Consider the following 25,562-nt stretch of genomic DNA (forward strand, 5'->3'; position numbering starts at 1 on the left):
CCACCCTTTCCTTACTGTCCTGTGTTTCGTGCACCTCCCCCTGCCCTACCTGCCTCACCTGGAATCCCAAGTCCCTTATAAAGTCACTGAGCTTCCAGCCACCAGCAGCCTTTCTCCAGGGTAGACACAGGCTTTTTGGTGCCATCAGGGAACCATGATGAAGTGGCTTCCCTGTGGCTCCTTGGCAGGGAGAGGAGAGGACCTGCCTGGGGCAGGAGTCCTTGCCACCCTGCTAGACCACCATGCAGCTGGGGAATGGGGAGTTCTTCTCCGGTCTTCTTCTCAGCCTCTCCTGGGGAGAGTGGGGGTGGGGGTGCCTGCTCACTCCTCCCACCACTCTGTCCTGGTTTCTGCCCTACTGGGCTTCTTAAGTGCACCCCCCCTGGTCTGGTTTAAACCTCAACTCCCTAAATCCCTTCTCTCATTGACACCAGGGAGAACTCCCTTAAGTACACAACCTGCCCACATCTCCCCCAGCCTAATACCCAAGGATGCTCTCTGTTGCCCCCAGTTCAAGGGCAGATTTTTCACCTCAGGAACAGCCACCTCCTCTCTCTGCCTCCCCAGGCTTCATCCCTCTGCTTCCCTCAAACCCTTGCCAAGTGCAATTCTGTGTCCTTTCTCACCCAATGCTCCCTTCTTTCCCTGTTTTCTAAAACTCTGTTCATTCTTTTTTTTTTTTTTTTTTTTGTCTTATTTTAGGGCCACACCTGTGGCATATGGAGGTTCCCAGGTTAGGGGTCTAATCAGAGCTACAGCTGCTGGCCTATGCCACAGCCATGCCAGATCCTCAAGCCACTGAGCGAGGCCAGGGACCGAACCTGCAACCTCATGGATACTAGTCAGACTCCTTTCCACTGAGTTACGACAGGAGCTCCCTGTTCATTCTTCAAGACTCAGCTTTTTGAAGCCTTCCATCCCTGCCTCCACCCTGGAGATTTTATAGTACAGTAAACTATATCTTATTTTAGAATCCAAATATCCCATATTCATTATGGAAAAAAAAACAAATGAAGATGTGCCAAAAGATAATCACTTTAAAATTTATTTTTTATTGAAGTATAGTTGATTTATGATGTTAATTTCTGCTATACAACAAAGTGACTCAGTTGTACACATTTATATGTTCTTTTTTCTATTATTTTCCATTGTGGTTTTTCCTAGGATACTGAATATAGTTCTCTGTGCTAGACAGTAGGACCTTGTTGTTTATCCATGCCTTCTGTATCAGTTTGCATCTACTAACCTCAAACTCTCAATCCTTCCCTCCCTTACCATGTCTGTCGCTTGGTAGCCACAAGTCGGTTCTCTATGTCTTATTTCTGTTTTATAGGTAGGTTCATTTGTGCCATATTTTAGATTCTTCATATAAATGATATCACATAGTATTTGTCTTTTTCTTTCTGACTTACTGAGTATGAAAATCTCTAGTTGCATCCATGTTGCTGCAAATGGCATTTTTGCTTTTTTATGGCTGAGTAGGACTTCATCGTATATATGTATCATATCTTTATTCATCTGTCAGTGGACATTTAGATTGTTTCCATGTTTTAATGGTTGTGAAGAGTGCTGCATATATCTTTTTGAATTACAGTTTTCTCTGGATAGATGCCCAGGAGTAAGATTGCTGGATCATATGGCAATTCTATTTTTGCTGTTTTTTTTTTTTTTAGGGCATCACCCGTGACATGTGGAAGTTTGCAGGCTACGGGGTCATATCAGGGCTACAACTGTCGGCCTACACCACAGCCACAGCAATGTGGGATCTGAGCCACATCTGCAAACCACAGTGTAGCTCACAGCAGTGCCAGATCCCTGACCCACTGAGCGAGGCCAGGGATCGAACCTGCATGCTCATGGATACTAGTTGTATTCGTTTCTGCTGAGCCACAACGGGAACTCCTATTTTCAGTTTTTTGAGGAACCACCATACTATTTTCCATAGTGGCTGCAACAACTTACATTCCTACCAGTAGTATAGGAGTTTTCCCTTTTTCTCCACAGCCTCCCCAGTATTTGTTGTCTGTAGTCTTATTAACGGCCATTCTGACTGGTATGAGGTTATACCTCATTGTAGTTTTGACTTGTATTTCTCTAATAATTAATGATGTTGAGCACCTTTTCATGAGTCTATTGGCCAAAAGATAATCATTTTTAATACCCAAACCCAGAGAAATTCTCATCTAGTGATGTTGATGACAGCTACCATTTGTGGGTTCATACTATGGACCTGGCCTTGTGCACCTCCATGCATTTTATATTCTCTTTAAATTGTTATTATTGGCCCCATTTTACAGGGAAGGATGCTGAGGTTCAGTGAGGTTATATGACGTGCCCAGCATAACACAGCTAATAAGTGGAGAGCTAGAATTTAACCTGAGTTCGAGTATAAGAACTGAACCATTAAATCCTAAGTTATAGGGCCCATAAGAATCCTCCTTGTTCTGATGGACCAAAGAGTCATCATATATATACTAGATTCTGATATTAAAAAATAACTTTCTGACTAAACCCTCCTTAACCTTGCTCATGGACTTCCCAGCCTCCAGAGCTGTGAGAAAATACATTTCTGTTGTTTATGCAAAAAAAGAAAGAAAGAAAGCAAGATCTTTCTGTGTTATTAGTCAGGATAGGTAAGTAATGGCTACAGTAAGAAAAGTACCCTGAAATCTTAGTGTCTTACTTTCTTCCTCACACCACAGATCCAACACTGGTCAGCAGGATCCTTCCATTCACCCCAGCGTCTTGAGCTCAGAAAGTGATGAGATGTTTGATCACTGACAAGCCCTGGGTCAGAGGAGCTGTGACCGCAGGGTCATCCCTGAGTCTGGGGATGACCTTTGCTGCCCTTTATCAGGATTTCTGCCTAGATCTCTGAACTGCTCTGTTTCCAACTGTTGGGGGTTTTGTTTGTTTTTTTCCTAGTTGGCAAAGTTGGTTAAGACATCGAATGGCTTTGGAAAGCGACACAGAATCTGAAGTTTCCTAGAAGGGAAACCATCCCCGTCTTTTATTTTCATAGGTGAACATGACCAGTGCCCATCTGGGATTGCATGTACATAGCTCTTACTGAGCACAGCTCCCTCTTGCTCCCTCCTTCCTCCCCTCCCTCTTTCCCTTCCTTCCTTCCCTTCCTCCTCCCTCCTCCCCTCCCCCCTCCTTCCTTCCTTTCTCCCCTTTTCCCTTCCTCTCTCCCCCCCCCCACTCCCTCCCTCCTTCCCTCCTCTAACATCTTTGCTGAGCACCTCCTCTGTGCTGGCCTAGGATGCAGGGGTCACAGGAATGTGGTCTCTGTGCTCAGAGAACTTTAGGTGAGAGGAGCAGAGTCTCGCTCTAAACCGAACATAATTTAATTACCCTAACATGTGCCTTTTTCAGGCCCTGGAAGGTTCAGTGATCGTGCAGTTAATTCAAAAGGCAAATCTAGGCCTTCTTCTGGGTTTCTTTGGCTTTTGTGGAGATACTGTTTTCTCCAGTGATACTCACTAATGTCTTTTTCTGCTTTCCAGCCATAGTAAATCCCTTTGGGTCTCATTTTTCTTCCCTTCAGTCTGAACCAGCAGAAGTGGAACCCATCAACATGCCTCCAACTCCATCCCCTCTGTCTGAGGATGCAGAGCTGTCCGGTGAACCTGTACCTGAGGGGACTCAGGGGACCACCAACCTGAGTGCCTTCCCGCACAGCAGCCCTGAGCAAGGCAAGTCCCCGATGCCGCTTCCTCCACCGTGGGTTTTGTCGAGTGATGACCGGATGATGCGTGTGATACACAGCATCTCACTTAACCTTCCCCTCAACCCTTTGAGGAAGGAGCTATAAATCATCCTCATCCTACAAATAAGATGGGGAAATCGAGCCATGGAGAGGTTATGTCATCCAGTGCAGGCTCCAGGGCTCATGAGTGGCAGAGCTGGCATTTAATCTCAGATACCAGAACTTTTAACCCCCAGGCTCCATAGCTCCAGAAGGGCCTGAGGTGTCACAGAAAAGCTTGTGCTAGTTGTTGCTGCCTATCAAATACCTACTGTGTGCCGAGTGTTTACATACTTCATCTCCAACCCCAGCAGCACGTCTCCTAGTCGCTAGTGTTAGCCAGTGTTTTACAGGTGGAGACACCGATGCTCAGCAAGGTGAGTGGCCTGCCCACAACCGCACAGCTGGTGGTTGGTGGGACTGTGCCAGTGCCCAGGCCTGACTCCAGAATCCCTACCCTGTCTGGCCTCAGCCACAGACTCGCTGACTTTCAGAGGATCATGCCATCTATACTCCTGTTGGCACACGTGGGAAAGTAACTGATGGCCAGAGAGGGACTGGCACTCAGGAGGTCACTGGCAGGCCCTGGGAGCAGTGCTGGCCTCCTGGCTCCCGTCTGGCACTCTTGTTCCCTGTCCAGCTGCATAGAAGAGCCCTGGCAGAAGCCCAGGATTTGATGGGATCCCCCAGGCAGCAGCTTGACATAAGCCCTTAGCCTGAGATTGGCCTGCATTTTTTGCCCTTCATCAGAGGGATAACCATTCAAATTGAAGCTACAGCCAACACCAGAGCACCAAGATTTATGTATTTAAGGTCAAAACCAGCCCAGACGGCCCACATTCATATGTATAGCTCTGGTATTGGTGACACAGAAGATTTAATGACCCAGGGATACCCTCATGGTGTTCTCCCCAAGAAAAGCAGATTTCAAAACTATATGTGTGCTGTGACCCTAAATTTGAATATGTTATTTATATTCGTTTATATATAGCAATGTAGACCACTGTGTATATGTGTTAGAATAATATACAACAAAATGCTATGAATGGTTACCTCTGGAGAGAAGGATTGTAGGTGTTTTTTATTTTCCTTTTGTTCTTCTGTATTTTTTATCTTCTAAAATCCTATGTATTGGAGTTCCTGTTGTGGCTCCGCGGATTAAGAAACAGACTAGTATTCATGAGGATATGGGTTCAATCCCTGGCCTCGCTCAGTGGGTTAAGGATCTGGCATTGCTGTGGCTGTGGTGTAGGCCAGAAACTGCAGCTCCAATTTGACCCCTAGCCTGGGAACTTTGATATGCCGTAAGTGTGGCCCTAAAAAAAACAAAAAACAAAAAAAAACTATGTATTTTTTTTTTAAGAAGGTGAAAAGTGTATTTATCCTTAAGGGCATAGAAGATAAAAGTACTGAGTAAAACTGGGAGGACTATTGTGGAAACCCAGGTACCTGAAAATATATGGAGAATATGTAATTCAATGTGTTAGAGCCAGACTCTTTTTCTGCTGTAGGAGATACTGGTGATTAGTATCAACATGATAAGACACATCTGAATATATTCAGCTTAAGAAAATTCTTGTCCAACTTCAAGAGACCATGTTCTAATTATTCAAACCTGTCTACTTTAGCAAATATGGCTTTAACTCCATTGCTTTCCTACTTATTCACAAAGCCATCCAAGGTTCTTGATAACAATTCAAATGGAAATAGATTTTTTTTTATGCTGTAATTACCAACCAGTGTTGACTCCAAATCTATTCTTTTTTTTTTTCTCCCCGCTGCACAGCATGGGGGCCAAGTTACACTTACATGTAACGTATTGTTATTCTTTGTACTACAGCCATCAGTAAATGAGTGTTATTTTAACAACTAAACTCGGCAAAGCTTTTTTTTTTTCTTCTTCTTCCGTTTTGCTTTTTTAGGGTGGCACCTGAGACATGGAAGTTCCCAGGCTAGGGGTCGAATCAGAGCTACAGCTGCCAGCCACAGTCACAGCCACAGCAACAAGGGCTCAGAGCTATGTCTGCGACCTACACCACAGCTCAGAGCAACGCAGGATCCTTAACCCACTGAGCAAGGCCAGGGATTGAACCCGCATCCTCATGGATCCTAGTTGGTTCGTTAACTGCTGAGCCACGAAGGGAACTCCCTTGGCAAGTCTGTTTCTAAGAGAAAGTATACAGTCCTGAATAGAAAAGAAAATTGTATAATAATGACATAAAGTCATACCACCAGCAAGGAATCAGGGTGTAGCTGTGGAAAGACTGCTGGCCGAGAGCAGACCCTTTGGACGGAAGCCCTGCTCAGCTACCTATTTGCTGTCAGCCCCGGCAAGCTGCTCCGCATTTCCAAGCTTTGGATTCCTCCGCCGTCCACTGGGACTGTTCACAGCCCCTGCCTCCCGGGTGGATGAGAGGGTTGAGTGCTGCGGCTGCGGGTGTGGATGTGGTTTATGAATTGTGCATGCCGTTCTCCTGAGGGGGGATTAGGATCCCAGAGCGAGGGGCAGTGAAGGGGCAGGGGCGAGGGCCTCTTCTAGACTGAGAGGGGAGTGTGTAGGAGGCGGAACTCAGTCCAAGCACAGCTGGCCTGTTCCCTGGACCCACCAGACCCCTTCTGTGGCAGACAGAAGGCCAAACAGAAACAGCAGAGCTGGCTAAGAGATCCTGCTTTTTATTAAGTACACAGCTCAGACAGTAAAGAGGAAGGGGCTGAACCCCAGCCCTGTCCCTGGCTGGGGAAAGCCATCCAAGAGTTTTGTTCCAAGGGTCCCTGACACCGTCTTGGTGCAGGACACTTGCCACTCCCACCTTGATCTTCCAAGGGGACTCAAAGAGGCCTGGGATCTCTCTGGCTGCTAGAACAGCACCCCCTGGTGGTCAGAGCAAGGAGGATGAGAGGGTGACCGGTGAGGGGCGGATCGTTTGTGGACATTAAGTGTTTTGATTGCATGTGGGCCCACGGTCCCTTGAATAGTTCAGCACTAGCCGCAACACTGTCCTTACAGTGGGACATGCATGAGCCCAGGGTGTGTGGGAGGGGCCGGCTTCAAGGCCCCTCCCATCCTCTTACTCTCTGTGGGACCTTGTTCCTCCTCTGCAAAATGGGTTATAATCCTAAAGTGATAGTATGCAGATTAGAGCAGGACACACACGCCATGCGGTGATTTTAAGGAGGCTGAAAACGTGAGATTCCTGCCTTGGCTCACTCTGCCCACTGGCTACGAGGTGCTGGGGAGGTCCTTGGGCAGAGGATTACAGGACAGAGTGCATGGGATATGATTGATCCGGGGCCCAGTCCAGGTCAGGCAGGCATTCCTGTTAGTATCATGTCTTGTCTTTGCTTTAGGACTCCATTTGTTTTTTAAATGGCAAAAGAAATATGTGCTTGTGGTAATAATTCAATCAATGCTGAGGTGTATGAACCCCCCAAAAAGAGCAGTTTCCTTTCCTGTCCCCTGAAGGAAACCAACATTGAGTACTGTGGTTTAGCCAAGGATATGTGGCTTATCTGTGCACACAATGTATGTATATATCTCTATATTTTATATGCTCTATATAGGAAGGAATATATTAATTACATAATGATGATAAAACATGTATTCTCACATATAGTGTTTACCCTTTTACAAATATATAGAAGCACACTGACAATGAGCATTTATCAACTGCTCATTATGTGTCACTTGTTGTCCTCAGGGCTTTTCTTACATGAACTTATTTAATCCTTATAACACATAATCCTCCAAATGACCCTGTGAGATAGGAATTATGTTCCTCTCTTTATAGATGAGGAACTTGAGCCACAGGTTCAAAGACATGTCACAGGTCACATTCCTTGTAAGTGGCAAAGCAGGGTTCTAGCACTGCAAATTGGTGTCAGAGCCTTTGATCAAACCCACCATGTAATAATGCCTTTTGACATCAATTTTTCTGCACCGTTTTTTTCCCCCTCTTAATCCTATATTATGGACATTTTTTCAAGTCATAGGTGACAAGATACCTCATTCTTTTATCATTGCAAAATGCAGTTGTTAATTGCAGAATGCCTGTTACCTGTAGGGTCTGGTGAGATCCTCAATGACACGCTGGAGAGAGTTCATACTGTGGACGGTGCCCCTGTTACAGACACTGGCTCTGGGGATGGGGCCTTCCTTCATGTCATTGAAGAGGTGAGTGAATGGGAAATTTCATTTGACAAATTGGTTGTAAATTTGCTTGCTTCTTTCAGACTTGATGGTAATTTGTCTTGGGCACCATAGAGGACCATGAGGCTTTTATTTATTTATTTATTTATTTATTTTGTCTTTTTTGCTATGTCTTTGGGCCGCTCCCACGGCATATGGAGGTTCCCCGTCTAGGGGCCGAATCGGAGCTGTAGCCATTGGCCTACGCCAGAACCACAGCAACGCAGGATCCGAGCCGCATCTGCAACCTACACCACAGCTCACGGCAACGCCGGATCCTTAACCCACTGAGCAAGGGCAGGGACCGAACCTGCAACCTCATGGTTCCTAGTTGGATTCGCCACGACGGGAAATCCCCATAAGGGTTTTCAAAAGAACATCATGGAGACTTCCTCCTTCCTGCTGGTACAAAGGAAGCTGGAGTCCTAGGGCCCGCAGGGATGCACTAGGAGAGGGGAAGAGAGACAGTGCAAGCCAGCCCTCAAACCTGCCCGGAGATGCATGCTCGGTTCTCACCATCGTACCCGCCTCCCTCCTATTGTGAAGATGCACAGCCTCTTCCACCCTTTGAGCCCCTTCAAGACAGAATCAGATGAACTGCAGGTGTGTCTGCTCTACCGTTTGGTAATTGGCTTTTCCACGTGCAAAGCCAGTCATTTAAATGCTGGACACAGGAGGGTGCCAAATTAAAGCCATTGCATATGCTTGCCTCTGGCCTCTGCAAAAATCCCTGTGTCAGCTCATTTTTTCCCCTATCCTGGGATGAAAACTCAGACACTTCTCTGCTCTCCCAGTCACTATGGGGTAACAGCCTATTTTCACAGGTATTTCCAAAATCCAATCCAGCTCAATATCAAAAATTCAATAAAGATGCAAATACCACCAGGAGCCAGCGAGGGAAGGAAGCATTGTTAGGAATTTCCTCTCTGTTTTCTTGCTTCCTTTGCCTCCCTCTCATCTCTCCCCACCCCTCATCTGCAGAGTCTGGCCCACCTGGAAAAAAAGGCATGGTTTTGTGTGGCTGGTCAGACTGTGATCTGGGCTTCTGTGGGGAAGATGTCTGATTACTGGGGTGTTCTCTCATGGAGGCTTTTGTGATTCCTCAGTGGTCCTCCTGCAGGGGATCCAGGACCCAAGTTCTATTTTTGGCCTTTTAACTCCCTGCTGGGCTTCCACTCCAGGCTGGTCAGTCACTTTGACACTCCAAGGGCCCTTCAGGTGCAGTCCATCCCAGGACGGCTTTAGCCGGCTCCCTTTGGAGTGTCCTAGCGTTCCATCACCAGGAAAACAACTGCAGGACAGACATGACCCTCTGTCTCTCTCTCTTCGCTCTGCATCTAGACAGCTCTCTGCTTTGCCTTTGGTATTTCCCCAGAGGGAATCAAACACCAGTTCCTTTGCCTCCCAAAGTCCAAAGAGAATATATCCAGCTCATCAAATGGTTTGAGGGGGGAGAAGGGCGGGTATCACCCTGAAAATTGTCTCCAAAGAAATTCTTACTCTCTAATCTCTTACTCTCTTACTCAACCCCTAAATGAATCCTTTACCTTTTCTTGTATAGCCTGGAGGCAGATGATGGGTTAATGCTGGTGGAACTGACTCCATTTCTTTGTCTCTTAGAATGTCCCAATTGAGTAGTCTGGCTCTTTTTTTTTTTTTTTTTTTTTTTTTAGAACATAGAGATTACTTGAGGTCTATAGAAATGTACTTGCCCTTTGGGGCTTTAGCTGACATGGCATCAGGAAAAAAAAAAATCCTTATTTTAAATTTCTTATTTTAAAATCCTGTGACATCATCCTTTTTCTGTTTGGAGGGACCATAATTCTGCAAGGATTTAATGTTATATGCAAAAAGGGTTCTGTGGCCAAGTATGTCTGGGAAATGGTTCAGGCTGTGTTGTTCTTCCTATAGGCTCTGAGAAGTCCTGCAGCAAAGAAATCTAACTCTGAGCAGCCTAGTGATTTTGGTATCTAAAAGAACTTTTTTTTTTTTGGCAACAAAACAAAACACCACCCCATTTTTTTTTTTTTAAAAAGCAACAAAACAAACCCTGAGGTTAATACACAGTTGGTGTGGTGACACCAGCAGCTAAAGCTGCTCTCTATTGCTCTTTCCTCTGCATCTGCTGGGTAACTCTCAGAGAATCCGCCTGTGAATTTCCCCAAGAAAGTGAGTCGCAGGGAAAGAGGCGGGTATACAGTCTGGAGAAGGCTGAGGAGGACAGGGTTGCTGCCTGCACATCCCTGAAGCACCATCATGGGCAAAGATATTTGCCCTGTTCTTCTGGCTCCTGATGGGCACCTGCGGGAGGTCACGGGAATGCAGATGGGGCTCGATGGAAGTGTCCAGTGCTGGGGCAGGCATCTCAGGAGGAAGTAATCCCCCAGTCACTGGTGTGGCGAACAGACACGTGGAATCAAATGGGAAACACAGGTGCCTCGCAGTCTCTCCTGCCACAGGGACTTGGGGACAGTTGTGGAGCTGGGGTGACATCACAGATTAAAAAGTGCTTTGAGGAAAAGAAGCTACAGAAATGCAAGTTGCTGGAGGGGTGCAGGCAGTCCGTTCTCTCCAGCCACAGGCATATTGATCGGGGCCGTGGGTAAGTGATGTGGTCTCTTCTGATGCCTTTGTTCCCAGAGTCCACATACGGAGGAAGGTTTGGCAGCAACAGCAGCAGCCGTGGAGTCCGAGGTGACCATCAGCACCGCAGGGGAAGCAGAGACCGAGAGTGTGCCCACCGAGGGACCAACTCTCTCCATGTCTACCAAGGACCCCGGGGAAGAGGTCACTCTGGTAAGCAGCCCAGAGTGCATGATTCACTTCCCCTTTTTCTAAGTTGGGCGGCCTCTCAGGGGGGAGCAGTTGCTGGTCTTCTCATCTGTCTGCAAAATGCAGAGTGACCGTCTTGGGGGGCCAAGTCCAAGTAGACACTGATTTGGAGGCTGAGGCATCTGTTGACTCATTTAGCAGGTGTCTGCGCAGTGCTGCACTGTGCTGGGCACCAGATGGATAGGATAGACCCAGCTCCTGGGGAAGAGAAGGAGGAGGTGCCATAGGAGAAGCCCAGGGGAGCACCAAAAAGGGGCCCAGGCTTGGGTCTAGGAAGCCTTCCTGGGGGAAGGATACAAAGAGGGGAGACCAGAGGGCTGCTGAGAAGCAGCCTAGTTATGGGACTGAGCTGGTATTCTAGGAGGTGGGGTGAGCAGGAGCAAAGGCCTGGAGGCATCAGCGTGAATATACAGAGTCCTAAGCAAGTGCAGCGTGCCTGCGGGGCAGGTGTGAGCAGTGGGGAAGAGAACCATGGCTGGAGAGGCCTGAGACCACTGCGATGCCGGGACAAGAGCCTGAGTGTTCAGCAGAAGTGGGGAGTCACTGAAGGGTATTAAAGGGGGGAAACAAGGCAGTCAGAGTCAGATCTTAGAAAGATTACCAGACTCCTGAGCGGGAAAGGATGGGGGAAGCAAGCCTGGAGGCAGGGGCGAGTTTGGAGGCTGCATCTCAGTCTGGGCCAGGGGTGGTGTTGGTTTTCTCCAGGAGTGGCCAGTGATGTCAGCTGCGGCCAAGGGTCCCAGTGAATAAAGGCCTGGAAAGCATCCATCAGATCTGTCACCCACCATGATGGTGGTGACCTCGGGGAGGGCAGCTTAAGGAATGTGAGGGGGGGGAAGGCGGAGGGCACTGAGCTGGGAGAGTGAGGTGAGGAAGGGGTGGCTGAGGTCAGCGAGCCCTGTCACCAAGAAAGCTGTGCATTTGAGGACCTGGGTTTTGTCCGAGCACTATAACTTGGGTGCTCAGCAGAAACTGCACTCTTAGGAGTCATGGAAGGAGGACGGCGAGAACCATGACAGCATGTCACTGAGGTTGCGGGAGTGTGGGGGGAAGCCCAGAGGTGCTCAACCCTTGAGTGGTATGTGAGGCCCAGTCTTCTGTATAGGGCCACATTTGGGGCAGTCATGTAAGGGTGTGAATGGGCACGTGCCAGAAAGTGAGAGATACGGGAAGGATGCGGGGCCGGGGGGATGCACTGATTGGCTCCAGCATAGGGGATCAGTGATGGGGCCCTTATGATGCCTTCCTCTCCAGGGTCCAGATGATGAAGAAGGTTCAGCAGTGACAGCAGCAGAGGAGGCCGAGGTGCTCGTCAGCAGTCCTGGGGAGGCAGAGGCTGGCAGTGTGCCCACGGGGGAACTGACCCTCTCCATGTCCACACAGGACCCTGGGGAAGGGGTAAGAAGTATAAAGTGCTGGAAAGTTGGGGTCACAGCCCTTCTCAGAGGGCCGATCTCCATTCTGTTCCGTAAATCCAGAGGAACCTGAATGGGAAGGGGACACCTCTCTGAGCAAACACCCCCTCAGTGGTGGAGTTTGCCAGGCCCTGAGTGTGCCGTGGCCCCTGGAGGCATAGGGACAGCAGGCTGATGGCCCCTGTGGCCTGTGGGGAGATGGGGGAGTCAGTGAGGTGGGAGTGAGTCGCAGGGTTGATGCACAGGTCCGGAGCCAGGTGGAGGGGTGCTGTGTTGAGAGGAGAAGGTGATGGAGGTGCTGCCCTGACCCATTTCGGGGTGCAAGCTCTGTCCATTGCACCTGTCCCTGCTCCTGGCTCTTCAGCCTTCCTGGCTTGCTTTCAGTTTCTTCAATACGCCTCTTCCTTCTTGCCTTAGAATCTTTCCATACCCTCTCCTCTCTGCCTGGAACCTTTTCTTCCTCCTCCTCCTTCTCTCCTTTAATCCCTGTCATCTTTCCAAGTTCAGCTCAAACACCATTTTATCAGGGATGTACCTTCCAGGCTGTGAAGGCTCCCCATCAGACATGTTCATGGTAGCACAAACTTCTCCTTGGAAGGCCTCATCATAACTGTAATTAAGAATAAATTTGGGGAGTTCCCGTTGTGGCTCAGTGGTTAACGAATCCGACTAGGAACCATGAGGTTGTGGGTTCGATCCCTGGCCTTGCTCAGTGGGTTAAGGATCCAGTGTTGCCAAGAGTTGTGGCGCAGGTCGCAGATGTGGCTCAGATCCCACGTTCCTGTGGCTCTGGTGTAGGTTGGCTGGCTACAGCTCCGATTAGGCTCGTAGCCTGGGAACATCTAGATGCCGTGGGTGCAGCCCTAGAAAAGACAAAAAAAAAAAAAAAAAAAAAAAAAGACAACAACAAAAAAAGAATAAACTTGGGTGGGGTTCCCATTGTGGCTCAGTGGAAATGAACCTGACTAGTGTCCATGAGGATGCAGGTTTGATCCCTGACCTTGCTCAGTGGGTGAAGGATCCAGTGTTGCTGGGAGCTGCAACCTCCCCCACCTGAGCAGGGGTGTACTTGAGGTGGCCCGGCCCTTATGTCAATTTTGTTTTAGGGTCCAGTCCATGAAGAAAGTTTAACAACAGCAGTTACAGCAAAAGCGCCTCTCAGCACTTTTGAGGAAGAAGCCAGCAGGGTCCCCACCGATGGCCTGGCTCCACTCATACCCACAGTGGCCCCCGAGCAAGTGTTCACTTCTGTAAGTATCCCCTAGCAGCCTACCTGACCCACAGCAGGGATAGAGGTCAGGGTCTCAAGGTAGGAGCAGTTGCTGGCCTTCCCAGAGCCAAGTGCACGGGCAGCTACACTAGAGCCAAGTGCATGGACACCAACTGGAGGGGGGCAGGCAGTAACTGAAGGAGTGTGGCAGGGTGGGTTGGGAGGCAGGCTTTGCCCTGACCCTGTGACCCCTGGCTTTGTCCAAGGAGAACTTTCTCAGAGTGTGGTCCCAAGTTAGACGGGGGTGGTCAGCTGTGGTGGGGGGGTCTGCTGGGGCGTAGAGGCACTGAGCACCATGGCTGGGGAAGGGGCTTAGAGGCGATGCATGTCTCAGAAGAGGATTACAAATCTGTGCTCGGGTCCCAACTTTGTACATCTGTGAATGTGTTGGGGGTAGTGACAGTTGTAGGTGGGAAAGTGCCTTGAAATTGGGCTAGTGTCACAAAAGGAACAGTCAACCAAACTCACCGGCAGCGGTATGCATTGTTGCATCATGGGTGAGATGTGATTCCTCGGGTTGGTTTGGCTTTTCAGGGTCCTGGCGATGATGACTTAGCAGCAGCTGCAACAGAAGAGCCCCTTATTTCATCTGGGGCAGAAGAGCTGAGTGGTGTTCCCCCTGAAGGGCCCCCACTGCCCTTACCCACAGTGGCTCCTGAAAGAGGGGGTGCTCCGGTAAGTGAAAGTTTCACTTTACGTAGAGGAATGAAGATTTGATGTGGCCAGTCTTACAGAGGAGAGAAAGAAAGGCCAGAAGTCATGGGAGGGGCCTGGCCCTGGGCTTTCCCGGAGGTGGGTTTTCATTTTTGTTCGCAAAGTGCAGAATTTGGGCACTTGAGGGTTGTCCATCTTGGTGTCCAACACACCAGGAAGCTGAAGTTTGTAGAAGAAAAAGCAAGAGGTAAAAACCTAGAGCACCTGGCTTTGTACCCCAAATTACCCACTTCTTGAATTTTTTTTTGGCTGTGTCTAAGGCATGCAGAAGTTCCTGGGCCAGGGATCAAACCCAGGTCACAGCAGTGACAATGCTGAATCCTTAACTACTAGGCCACCAGGGAACACTCCAAATTGCCAGCTCTTTTTTTCCCCCCTTTTTTTTATAGCCACACCTCTAGCATATGGAAGTTTCCAAGCTAGGGGTTGAATCAGAGCTGCAGTTGCAGCCTATGCTGCAGCTTGTGGCAACACCAGATCCTTGACCCACTGAGCAAGGCCAGGGATGGAACCCTCATCCTCACAGAGGCAACAGTGGGTCCTTAACCTGCTGAGCCACAAAAAGAACTCCCTGCCCACTTTTTAAATTGAAATGAGAACTTTCTAATGGGCAGAGCTGCCCAAATATACAAAGGCTCATCTCTGCTGTCACGAGATTCCATCCTGAAGGTAGGAAAGCTTGTAAGACTTGGCAGGGACTGTAGAGAACATAGAAGCCCAGAAAGTGCGTACGTGTAAAAAGTGACCTTCAAGTCCCTTCCAACAGGAGTTTCTATGATTCTGGGCTATAACTGTGGGACCTCATGCAAATCCTATTCTTTGGGCCTCAGTTTCATCATCCGTAAAAGAAGATGGCTGTGGGGTCAAGTCAGAATGCAGCTTAGGGTGTATTTGGAAAGCTCTGCACACGCGTAAGGTTGTCACCACTTAAGGGCTATGACTTTGTGTCTTTTCTAAGACCAGAGCTGGTCCTCTGCATGGACTTGTGTGAACCAGGGAATTAAATTGTCCTCTAAGTGTCAATATTTTTAAAGGAAAATTTTCGACTGGTGACCAACTTGGGGGCCCGCCAGTTCCCCGAGTAGCCCTTGGTCACACATGCTCTCAGAGCCTTGACTCAAGCTACAGGCTTGTGGTCCCTTGGCTGCAGTGCTCTGGGGTGACCCGGGATGGAAGGAGTTGTAGGATGGGACATCATCTGAGAGCCTGCTGAGAGTCCTGAATACCCAGTGCTCCTCAAGCACTGCTACAGTCTCTTTAATTCGGTTGTTCGTTCACTCAGTGATGTGCTCACTGACTCAGCACACAGCAATTCAGGTCCTTTGGTCTAGACCCTCGGGGAGTGAGATGAATGTGACTTCGTTCTGTCTCCAAGGAACTAACAGTCAAGGAGCAGGAAGTAAGCCGTTTGCACTGACATTTATGAGGCACTCTGGATTCCAAGTCCCTCTGATTCTCTGCACACCACCGCTCTCATACGAGGTGAACCATCTCCATTCTCTGCGTGAGGGGAGTGAGACTTAGGTAGAGAAACCTGCCTGCTGTGGTATGCCCCTAAAGCAGGGCCAGGATTTGAACCTAGGCACACTGGCCTGCAGAGCTCGTGCCTGGCGCCTCCCTGAGTGTGCAGTGTGGAGGAGAGGCCCCTAGACTGGGGAGCCGGGAAGCTGGCTGAGGTTCTGGGTTGTCATGAGTGTTAGGGCTGCTGTCCCTAAAAGGAGAAGGTAAACCAAAGTTCTGATTTTTAACCCTATCTGCATCTTAGAGCCACCTGTAAAGCCAAGGCCACCGCAGGTGAACAAGTCCACTGCCAGACCCGTGGAGGAACCTCTAGTGCTGGGGCTCAGGCTCCCTGGAGACTCTGTAGGCCATGAACGTGGAAGTCGCCAGGCTGCTTGCTGTGATGCCTCTGGGCCCCCAGCTCCTGCACTGTGACTTCCTAAACAAGGTCCCCTGCTCTTCTGTTCCTCTCCCCAAGGGACACACAAAACACCAAGACTGTATCTCCCTGGGGTGAAGCCATCTCGGGTGCAGTGGTATTGGCTGGCAATGCACCTTCACATAGAATCAGTTCTCCTTTTTCTTTTTCAAAAAATTATTATGATGGACACTCTAAAAATTCACAAGAGGACTTAGAATACTATAATAAACTCCCCACACAGACATCACTCAGCAACATTATGCCAGTTGTGCTTTATATGTTCTGCCTCCTACAGCCGTCTTTTTGGGGTAGAGGGAAGGAGAAGCCTGGGGTATTTTAAAGCCAGTCCCCAACATCCTATCATTTAAAACACATAGACATTGATGTATATTGGTAATTGGTTGATCTGGGACATTTTTTCCCTTAGCCACAGTGTCATCCATCAGTGGAAATAAATGGAAATCATTATTTGGATTAATGGATAATCATATTATCAAAATAACAATGGTTTCTTGATGTTATCTTACATGTCCGTTTGTTTAAAAATCCCTTTTTACAGTTGGTTTGAACTGAATCTAAACAAGGTCTACATTTTTTTTTTTTTTTGTCTTTTGTCTTTTGAGGGCTGTTCCTGCGGCATATGGAGGTTCCCAGGCTAAGGGTCTAATTGGAGCTGTTACTGCTGGCCTACACCACAGCCACAGCAACACAGGATCTGAGCTATGTCTGCGATCTACACCACAGCTCAGAGCAACGCCGGATCCTTAACCCACTGAACAAGGCCAGGGATCTTAACCCACTGAGTGAAGCTGCAACCTCATGGTTCCTAGTCGGATTCGTTTCCACTGCGCCACAACGGGAACGCCAAGGTCTCCATTGTGTTTGATTGATGTGTCTCTTCAGTCTCCTTTAGTCTGTGATTGTCTCCCACCTACCTGTTCCTTTTTGATTTTGTGGAGAAACTGGGTCAGTTGTCTTTAGGTCTTTTATATTTTCTGCTTTGAGAAGTTGGTGCTTGCGGAGGGCCTTGGTGAGAGCAGCCATGCTGGTGGCAGAGCGGTTGTCTACTATTTCTAAAAAGTTCTTTGTCGACATGTATTAACACCATAGAACTGTGTATTGTTGACCCAGACCCATTTGTTCTAGGAATCGATCCCAAAGGAGATAGTCTGGTATGTAAAAAAGGCTTTGTGTCCAAGGATGTTAATCTCAGTATTGTCCAGTGGGGAAAAAACTGGACACAGTTTAATGGGCCAAAAATAGGAGGGTTAACTGAAGTAAAGGATATTCAAACAATAGAACATGATACAGCTATTGAAATTACACTTCACTAGGAGTAGTTAATGATGGACAGAAATACTTACCGTATAATGTTAAATGAGAAAAGCTGGTTATGGAGTTCCCATCGTGGCTCAGGGGTTAACGAATTCGACTAGGAACCATGAGGTTGCAGGTTCGATCCCTGGCCTTGCTCAGTGGGTTAAGGATCTGGCTGGCGTTGCTGTGAGCTGTGGTGTAGGTCACAGCCACGGCTCGGATCCCGCGTGGCTGTGGCTGTGGTGTAGGCTGGCGGCTACAGGTCCAATTGGATCCCTAGCCTGGGAACCTCCATATGCCATGGGATCAGCCCAATAAATGACAAGAAGACAAAAAAAAAAAAAAAAAAAAAAAGAAAGAAAGAAAGAAAAAAGCTGGTTATGAACTTGAGTCTACTGTGTGGTCTTAATTATTGAAAAATAGACCTATGCCAAAATAAATAAATAAAAGTAAAATAACAAACAAACAGACACATGCAAAAAACATAGAAGGAAATACCCTCCCTAAGAGTCAGCAGTTGTGGCCTTAAAGTGCTAAAACTGTGGAGGTTTGTAGGGTTTGTAATCCATGGTGGTTTCTCCTTCAAGGGAGCTTCTGACTTTTGCAATGAGAATTTTTTTTTTTTTTTTTAAATCTCTGAGAGAGAGGCAAGGGGAAAGAGGTCATGGCAAGGAGGTGAGGGCATTGAAAGGAGAAAGACGCATTCCAATCCGACACATCACTGATGAAGACAGACGCCCCACGTGCCTGTGTCAGGAACCTGCCATGTGAAATGGAGGCCCCGATTCCTGAGCAAATGGTTTAAAAGCACAAGGAGGGTAAAGGGAATGGGTGCTCTGGAATGTCTTTCCCAAGATTTTAAATCTCAGTGTCCCCAAGGGCAGTGAGTGAGAGGGCCATGCACCCCCCGTTCATTCCCACAAGAGATGGGGAAGCTTCTCTCTGGGTTGTGGGGAGGTTTAAATGGAAAACTTTTAATTAAGTGGAAAACTTTATAGGCTTAGCAAATTGGATCTAGAACTCCTGCATAAGCCTCCTCTTAACTTAAGATGAGCACAGTGTCTGGAGAGAGACGAGGGGACAGTGGGAAGGGGTGCCCAGCGCTCTGATGACATCTTGTTCTCTTTAGGGTGAAGAAGGGGAGGGGCTTCCTGGCCCCCCTCCACCTACCAGGCCTGCTGGACCCACGGTGAGATCCCCACCCAGGCTTATCATGTGCACGGTGTGCGGGGCCCCGGGATGCACAAAGCAACCTCAGGCGGATTCCTCCTATCGGCCCCCAAGTGCCCCGGTCAAACCTCTGCCCTTTCCCCTCCCCACTCCCCCAGGCAGTCCCCAAGCCCCCCAGTCTAGCTGTGCAGCACCTCCTCATCCCTATCACTTTCCTAAACTCAGCTCTAACCCCTAACCCAGCCCCTCTTTTGTCCACAATTAGGATTTGCCTTGTTCCCGTTTTCAGGAATTAAGTACCAGAAAGGTATTTCTGGAAAGTCCCTTTAGTTCTTTGGAGGAATCTAACCTGATAGTATTCAACAATTACACACGGAGTGCCTTCTCGGTGCCAGACCTCATGCAGGACACTGGGCACCAAAGGCGTCTTGGGATTAGTTCAGCCCTGGTGGGGTCCTAGTCTAGCGTGGTGGATAGACACACACAACTGAGCTTCATGTTGGAGGGTCCTCCCACTATATCAAGCCCTCCACAGAGGCTGGTGGGGACGGATTAGGAACTCTGTCTGAAAATGGGGTTGGGGAGTTCCCGTCCTGGCACAGTGGTTAACAAATCCGACTAGGAACCATGAGGTTACGGGTTCGATCCCTGGCCTTGCTCAGTGGGTTAAGGATCCAGCGTTGCCATGAGCTGTGGTGTAGGTTGCAGACGAGGCTCAGATCCCACATTGCTGTGGCTGTGGTGTAGGCCAGTGGCTACAGCTCCGATTTGACCCCTAGCCTGGGACTGTCCATATGCCATGGGAGCAGCCCTAGAAAAGACCAAAAAAAAAAAAAAATAATATATATATATATATATATATATATATATATATATATATATAGAAAATGGAGTTGGGTGGGGCTTCATGGAGGAGGTGACCATGGACCTGGGCCTTGAAGGATGCATAGGGATTCAAAAGGCAAGAAAAGAGACTGAGAGGATGGGAAAGAGTGTCCTGTGTGTGAGGATAGGCTGTGTGTTGAGAGGGGGTGAGTGGGGAGGGCAGCTGTAGAGTGAGTGGGAGGAAAGGCCAGATGGAAAGTTGGCAGCAGCCGTTGTCGGGCCACAGAGTATGGGAAAACGTTCAGTGACACAGCGGTCCTTGGAGAGTGGCAGGTGAAACAAGTCGGGGGAACTTTCTCTCTGCAGGCGGGAGCAGAGGCTGAGGGCTCCAGCCTGGGCTGGGGCTTGGACATCGGCTCTGGCTCTGGTGACCCCGTGCGCAGTGAGGAGCTGTTAAGAGTGAGTGTGAAGGGCTACGTGGTCTGGTGTCTGGGGTCACCTTCCCAAGAATCCAGGAGGGAGGGACTCAGGGGCCAATAATAGATGAAACCAGACTGGCCACGGCTAATAACTGGGTGGGCTCCTAGAATTCGCTATACTCTCCTCTCTATATTGCATATGTTTGGCATTTGCATCTTTGAACAGGTTTCTTTTAAGTGAGTCTGAGCCTTGGTTTATAGTCGGGGCCCCCACATCCACGCTTGCCTCCTTGCCCAGGCAGCCTGCTCCCGCCGGCTGTCCCACAGCAAGTATTGTCCAGGTCCTTCACCTCTACAGTTTGCCTCTGCCCCCCACCCCCTTAGCCATTACAGAGACCTACTGGCATGTCACACTTTGCCTTCCAGACCCCTCTCAAAATCCTCCCTGAGGCAGCCCCCTCCCTACCTCACCAGACCACTCTTTGTGCTTTTGGCACCTCTTGCTCCCCCAGCTTCTTGCCCAAGGCTGGTCCCTCTAGATTTTCCCCTGGGAGCACCTTCTTCTCCAGCTTGGGTGGTGCCTCTGTCCCCAGGGCCTCAACCTCATCTCCATCCCTTCCTCCGAGCCCCTGTGCTGAATCCACACCTAGAAGGCTCCACTGGCCTGCCCTCTGCCCACTCATCATGACAGGGATGGAAGGGTTCGGGACTCAGTGGATGGGTGGCGAGACCCAGCTGGGATGTCCAAGCTGGTGGGATCAGCCACCCCTGCCCAAGGGGAAAGGGATATTTCAAACAAGGGTTAACAATAGGCAGTTTGGGACTGACCTCTTGGATAATCAGAAAAGTAAATTAGAGCACCTCTGAGAATTCTAACAAATAGGATTCTTATTGTCTACACACATCTATGGAGAAAATATGCTATGATCTGGAATTTAAAAGACTGGGATTCAAATCCCAGCTCTTCTGCTACTTAGCTGTGTGAGCCCTTGAGCCAGTCATATCGTCTCACCGAGTCTTAGGCTCCCTCTCTTGTAAGTGGGAACATCAGTCTCTACTTGTAGGGTTGTTGTCAGGAATGGAGGGAACGAATAGAACATATATATTTGTCCTCTCCCACACTGTTCCTTAACAGGGTGTCTGTTTTTAGGGTCCCCCAGGCCCCCCGGGCCCGCCTGGCTTACCTGGGATCCCAGGAAGACCAGGAACTGATGTTTTCGTGGGACCCCCTGGATCTCCTGGAGAGGATGGACCCGCTGGTGAACCTGGTCCCCCGGTGAGCTGCTGAAGTCATCACCCCCTCTGTGCCCATGGGGCTTCCTTTAGCCAGGGAGGGGTACAGACTGCAGATCCCAGCGCTAAGGCTCACGATGGGGAAGGGAGCAGCTAGCTAGTGTTTGTAAACAAAAGCCTCCTCAGCCAAGACATTACTAAGACTCATAAGGAGTAAGAGCCAAGAAAAGCATCATCCTACACATTGTTTCGCTGCTTTATCTTAGTCAGTAAAGAAAAGCAGGCTTGTGGAATCTTAGAATCATAGGGAATCTGTGCGGGGCCTGTGGCAAGGGGACACCTCCAGAGACCATCTAGTCCAGCCCTGCCCCTGACTCCCCTGCATTAGAGAAAATGGGACCCAAAGAATGAAGGATACTTGGCCACAGGTGCACAGCCAGCAGGTGCACAACTGGGGCCAGCACAAGTGTACTGTTGTGGAAGAATACAAGGCCCTGGACCCTGGCCTCACCTGCTGGGTCCTCCCAGCCCTGGCCTCCTTTCCCAAATAGGGTTCATATTTAATTCTAACCAGAGATGTTGTGGGCTGATTGTCCTTGCTGTTTTTCAGGGCCCCGAGGGGAAGCCTGGACTTGACGGCGCCTCTGGCCTTCCTGGAATGAAAGGGGAGAAGGTACGGTGAAGCGGGGAGGGTCCCAACCCCCGGAACCATCAGCCTACCTCTCTGGCCTCTAAGCCTGACCTTGCCTCTAATCCCATCCTGGACCTCTCAGTTGGATGTCGCCAGCCCAGGGCTCTTTATGCCCAAACCTGCACTCGGCATCTTCCCCTGTCCACTCTCGCCTGTCCCCAGCTTCAGTGAATGGCACCACCATCCACCCAGTCACCTGGACTCAAAAGCAGAGTCTTCTCTAACTCCTCCCTCTTCCCCCTTTCCTGCCGTGATCTACCCATTGCCAAGACTGGCCACTCTGACATCCACACCTCTCACCTCCCTCTTCGCCCTGACCTGACATTCACCTCTCGTCACCCAGTGTGGCATCAGGCTCTTTGCCGGTGCCCCCTTCTGTCCACCTGCAGTGCAGCCTCCACCCACCTGCCCAGCAGGCGCTCATCACTCACTGGCCTCTTTGCTGATAAGATACCAGTGGCTCTGTTGCCTGTAGGACAGAACCCTCACTGTGTGCAAACTTCAAGCCCCCACCTGCCCCCCACCTGCCCCCCACCTGCCTTTCTAGCTCCACCTCCTGTGGCTTTTCCACCTTCTGGGCCAGCCAGCCAGTCCTACTGAAAGGCTCCAGGCTTGCACAACCCTCTGGCCTTTGCCCATGGTTTCCTCTCTGTCTGGGATGTCTTTCCCTTTCCTCATCCTCCCAGACCCAGTTTAGATATATCCTCTGGGGAGCTCACCTGGACTCCTGAGGAGCAGAAAGTGGCCCTCCTTCCTCCATTTCCCATTAGCACAGTACTGATTCCACTGGGACACTAAAGCTGTTAGCAGACCAGTCTGCTTCCCATCCCACCCTGACAAACGGAGCACTGGTGCTATCTGTGTATCCTTAGAACCTAGCACAGCTTCTGTGAGTGTTGAATGAGTGAATGAAACTTTCTCCAGGTGCCACTTGAATCCTCCATTCCCAGAGTCTCGCAGACCCTCACTCTCTTCTTTCTCTGTAAGTGGCTGGTCTTCTGATTCTTAAGCCCTTGTGGTGCTGTAGGGGTGCTTCCTGCCCCTTCAGTGTTCCCAGCCTGGTTGATGAGATAAGCTGTGTTCCGCAAAGAGGGGCAATAAAGATAAGGTGAGCTTCCTTCTAGAGATGCAATTGTGAGCCTTATTGGGGTTCAGAGGAGGGAGGGTCTGTCCCAGCTGGGCTGGGGAGTGGAAGCCTTCTGTGTAACCTACCTGGACAAAGTCCCGGAAAATACTGACTCCCTAGACACCACCATCGTCACTGAACTGAATTTCCAGTTCCGTCAGCTCTTCAAGTGTGTTTATTTGAGTTGAAAGAGAAACTTGGTTTTCGTGGAAAGCTCGCTTCTCAGAAAAAGAAAGAAACAGTTGTTGAGCCTTACAGAACTCATGTTACAGGTACCAACTATTTCATAAAATTTGCAGGAAACATCGCAGACTTACCCTCATCTTCCCTGGTTTTCTTACCAGCTTCCTCCACCCACCCCTAAATGGCCCCCTCCCCCGCACACCCCTCCCAGACTGCTCAGACTTAAAAATACCCAGGCCCACATCCTCAGCAAACACCCATGCAGGCGCACCTTTGCAGCTGCTCAGAGACCCGGTTCTGTGCAGGACGGCAGGCTTGCCCAGGATAATTGTGGGAGATAAATTACATTTTCCCCCCTGAACTTTGGTATGAGGTCTAATTTCTTGCCCTATGTACATGATGTTTTCTGCTCAAGGAAAAGCAGACTTTAGAAGGGTTTGGAAATTTGCTTCTGGAGAACTGGGGAGAAAACTTGCAAATGATATCCACGCCCCCACCCCCAAAAAGGTAAACCAAAGAGAGTGGTCTGGATGTGAAATAACAACAAAACATGCTAAAGAAAATGAATAATCTCAGGGATGTCACACAATATTAAATCGAATGATATATTTCAGCCTTGATTCTCCTCCACAATCTCTGTTTAAGTTTCCACACCTCCAATGACAGGGGACTCATTTCCTGCCCAGGGAATGCCTTCCTGGGTTGCATGGACACTTGCAAGGAGGTTGTTCCTCCTGCTACTGAGACATCAGCCTCTGTTCTCATCTGCAGGGCACACAGATCAGTCTAGATAGTTGTCTCAAATAGGGTTTCCCTAAGGAATAAGATCCAGTTTAGGAGTTCCCTTTGTGGCTCAGCAGTAGTAAACCCGACTAGTCTCCATGAGGATGTGGATTTGATCCCTGGCTTCACTCAGTGCGATAAGGCTTTGATGTTGCTGTGAGTTGTGGCGTAGGTTGAAGACTTGGCTCAGATCCTGCATTGCTGTGGATGTGGCTGTGGCTGTGGCCGGCAGCTGTAGCTCCGGTTCGACTTCTAGCCTGGGAATTTCCATTATGCCACGGATTCAGCCAAAAAAAAAGAAAGAAAGAAAAAAAAAAAAGATCCAGTTTATTTGGCTGGCAAAAAATATTGTTATGTATAATCATTTTCAAAACAGGATTGTCATCAAAATGTGGATGGTCATTAAGAATTTATCGAATAGATTATTTTATGTTGAGTTCAATGAGAAATATTCCTTAATTTATTTCCCCCCATTTAAGATAAGAAGCTGCTCTGAGAAATTTAGCCCAAAAAGGAATGGGCAAGGAATGGCCTGCTTTCTCATCTATAGAATGCTTCTGGAAAGGATGCTGAAGAACTTGTGAGAGGCAGACCTCAGAAAAATTGCTTTCTGCTTTTACATGGCAGATTCTGCCATCCAGTCTTTCAGCATGGATCTAGGACCAGTAGTTATCATTCTTTTCTTTCTTTCATAGTGTGATTCATTCATGTTATTCTTCAGTCTCAAAAGGTGCTGGGACACCCAGGCAGAAAAGCGTTTGTGTTTGTAATTTCCTTCAGTGTCCAGAATGGCTGAGCAATGCTAAGCTCCCAGTAACTGATTGTGAATAATCTCACTGAGCTGCTGCATGTCTCTGTTTGATATTATAAAACCAGCTCCTCCTGAGATATGAGCAATGCAAGTCAATTATCATCACCTTCCCTTTCTCTAAGAATCCCAGCCTGGCTTTGAGTAATTTTTTAAATCTTGGGGAGTAAAGAACAGGGTGTCCCCCAAGAATCCGAGTGGTGAGTGGCTCTTAAGCAGGAGCCAGTAATGGGTTTAGAGCTTGTTACAGTTTGTTTCAGTTAAGCACTCTAATACTGGTCTGATTTTCTTATTTTATATGTTCTTTAAGCATCATGCGTGTTTGATGCAAAATCTGGACTTGGGCCTAGATAAAAGCAAATAAACCATAGTCAATTGTAATGGTAGCAAATTGAAGTTACCAGTGTAACAGGCATCATGAGCAAAACCAGCAGACATCTACAAGGCAGCAAATTGTTCTGTCTCAGAAACCGTGACAAAGAAAAAAAATGTGTATGTGCTAGGTTTTTTGATGTTGTATGATGAATTCTAACAGTGTCTTTAACAAATCAGGTGACCATAATGAGTCAAAATTTCTTTTTAAAATTTTTTTATTACAGTACAGTTGATTTACAATGTTGTGCCAATTTCTGCTGTACTGTCATATATACATTACCTTTCTTATATTCCATCACGGTCTATCCCAAGAGATTGGATATAGTTTCTGGTGCTATATGATAGAACCTTATTTGCTATCCATTCTAAACATAGTAGTTTGCATCTATTAACCTCAATCTCCCAATTTATCCCACTCCTCCCTCCAACCCCTTGGCAACCATAAGAATGTTCACTATATCTCTGAGTCTGTTTCTGTTTTGTAGATAGGTTCATTTGTGCCATATTTTAAGATTCCACATATAAGTGATATCATACAGAATT

At 48.5% G+C, this 25,562-nt stretch overlaps 1 protein-coding gene across 4 annotated transcripts in view; it reads left to right on the plus strand.

Annotated features, from left to right (window-relative positions):
* Positions 1-25,562, plus strand: part of COL15A1 (collagen type XV alpha 1 chain) — a 111,265-nt gene that overhangs the window by 43,379 nt on the left and 42,324 nt on the right. For all 4 annotated transcript variants that reach the window (XM_084990850.1, XM_084990864.1, XM_084990841.1 and 1 more), the window contains exons 7-16: positions 3,551-3,698; positions 7,813-7,922; positions 10,578-10,733; positions 12,024-12,167; positions 13,291-13,434; positions 13,989-14,129; positions 18,536-18,595; positions 19,768-19,860; positions 20,971-21,096; positions 21,664-21,726. In XM_084990850.1, coding sequence (XP_084846976.1) covers positions 3,551-3,698; positions 7,813-7,922; positions 10,578-10,733; positions 12,024-12,167; positions 13,291-13,434; positions 13,989-14,129; positions 18,536-18,595; positions 19,768-19,860; positions 20,971-21,096; positions 21,664-21,726 — 1,185 coding nt within the window. The remainder of the gene's footprint in view (positions 1-3,550; positions 3,699-7,812; positions 7,923-10,577; positions 10,734-12,023; positions 12,168-13,290; positions 13,435-13,988; positions 14,130-18,535; positions 18,596-19,767; positions 19,861-20,970; positions 21,097-21,663; positions 21,727-25,562) is intronic.

The sequence above is a fragment of the Sus scrofa genome, chromosome 1 (assembly GCF_054392235.1).
Source record: "Sus scrofa isolate SSC_HxYL_T2T_F1_AM1 chromosome 1, Sscrofa_HxYL_maternal_Yorkshire_Landrace_v2.0, whole genome shotgun sequence".
In the NCBI taxonomy this organism is placed as follows: Eukaryota; Metazoa; Chordata; class Mammalia; order Artiodactyla; family Suidae; genus Sus; species Sus scrofa.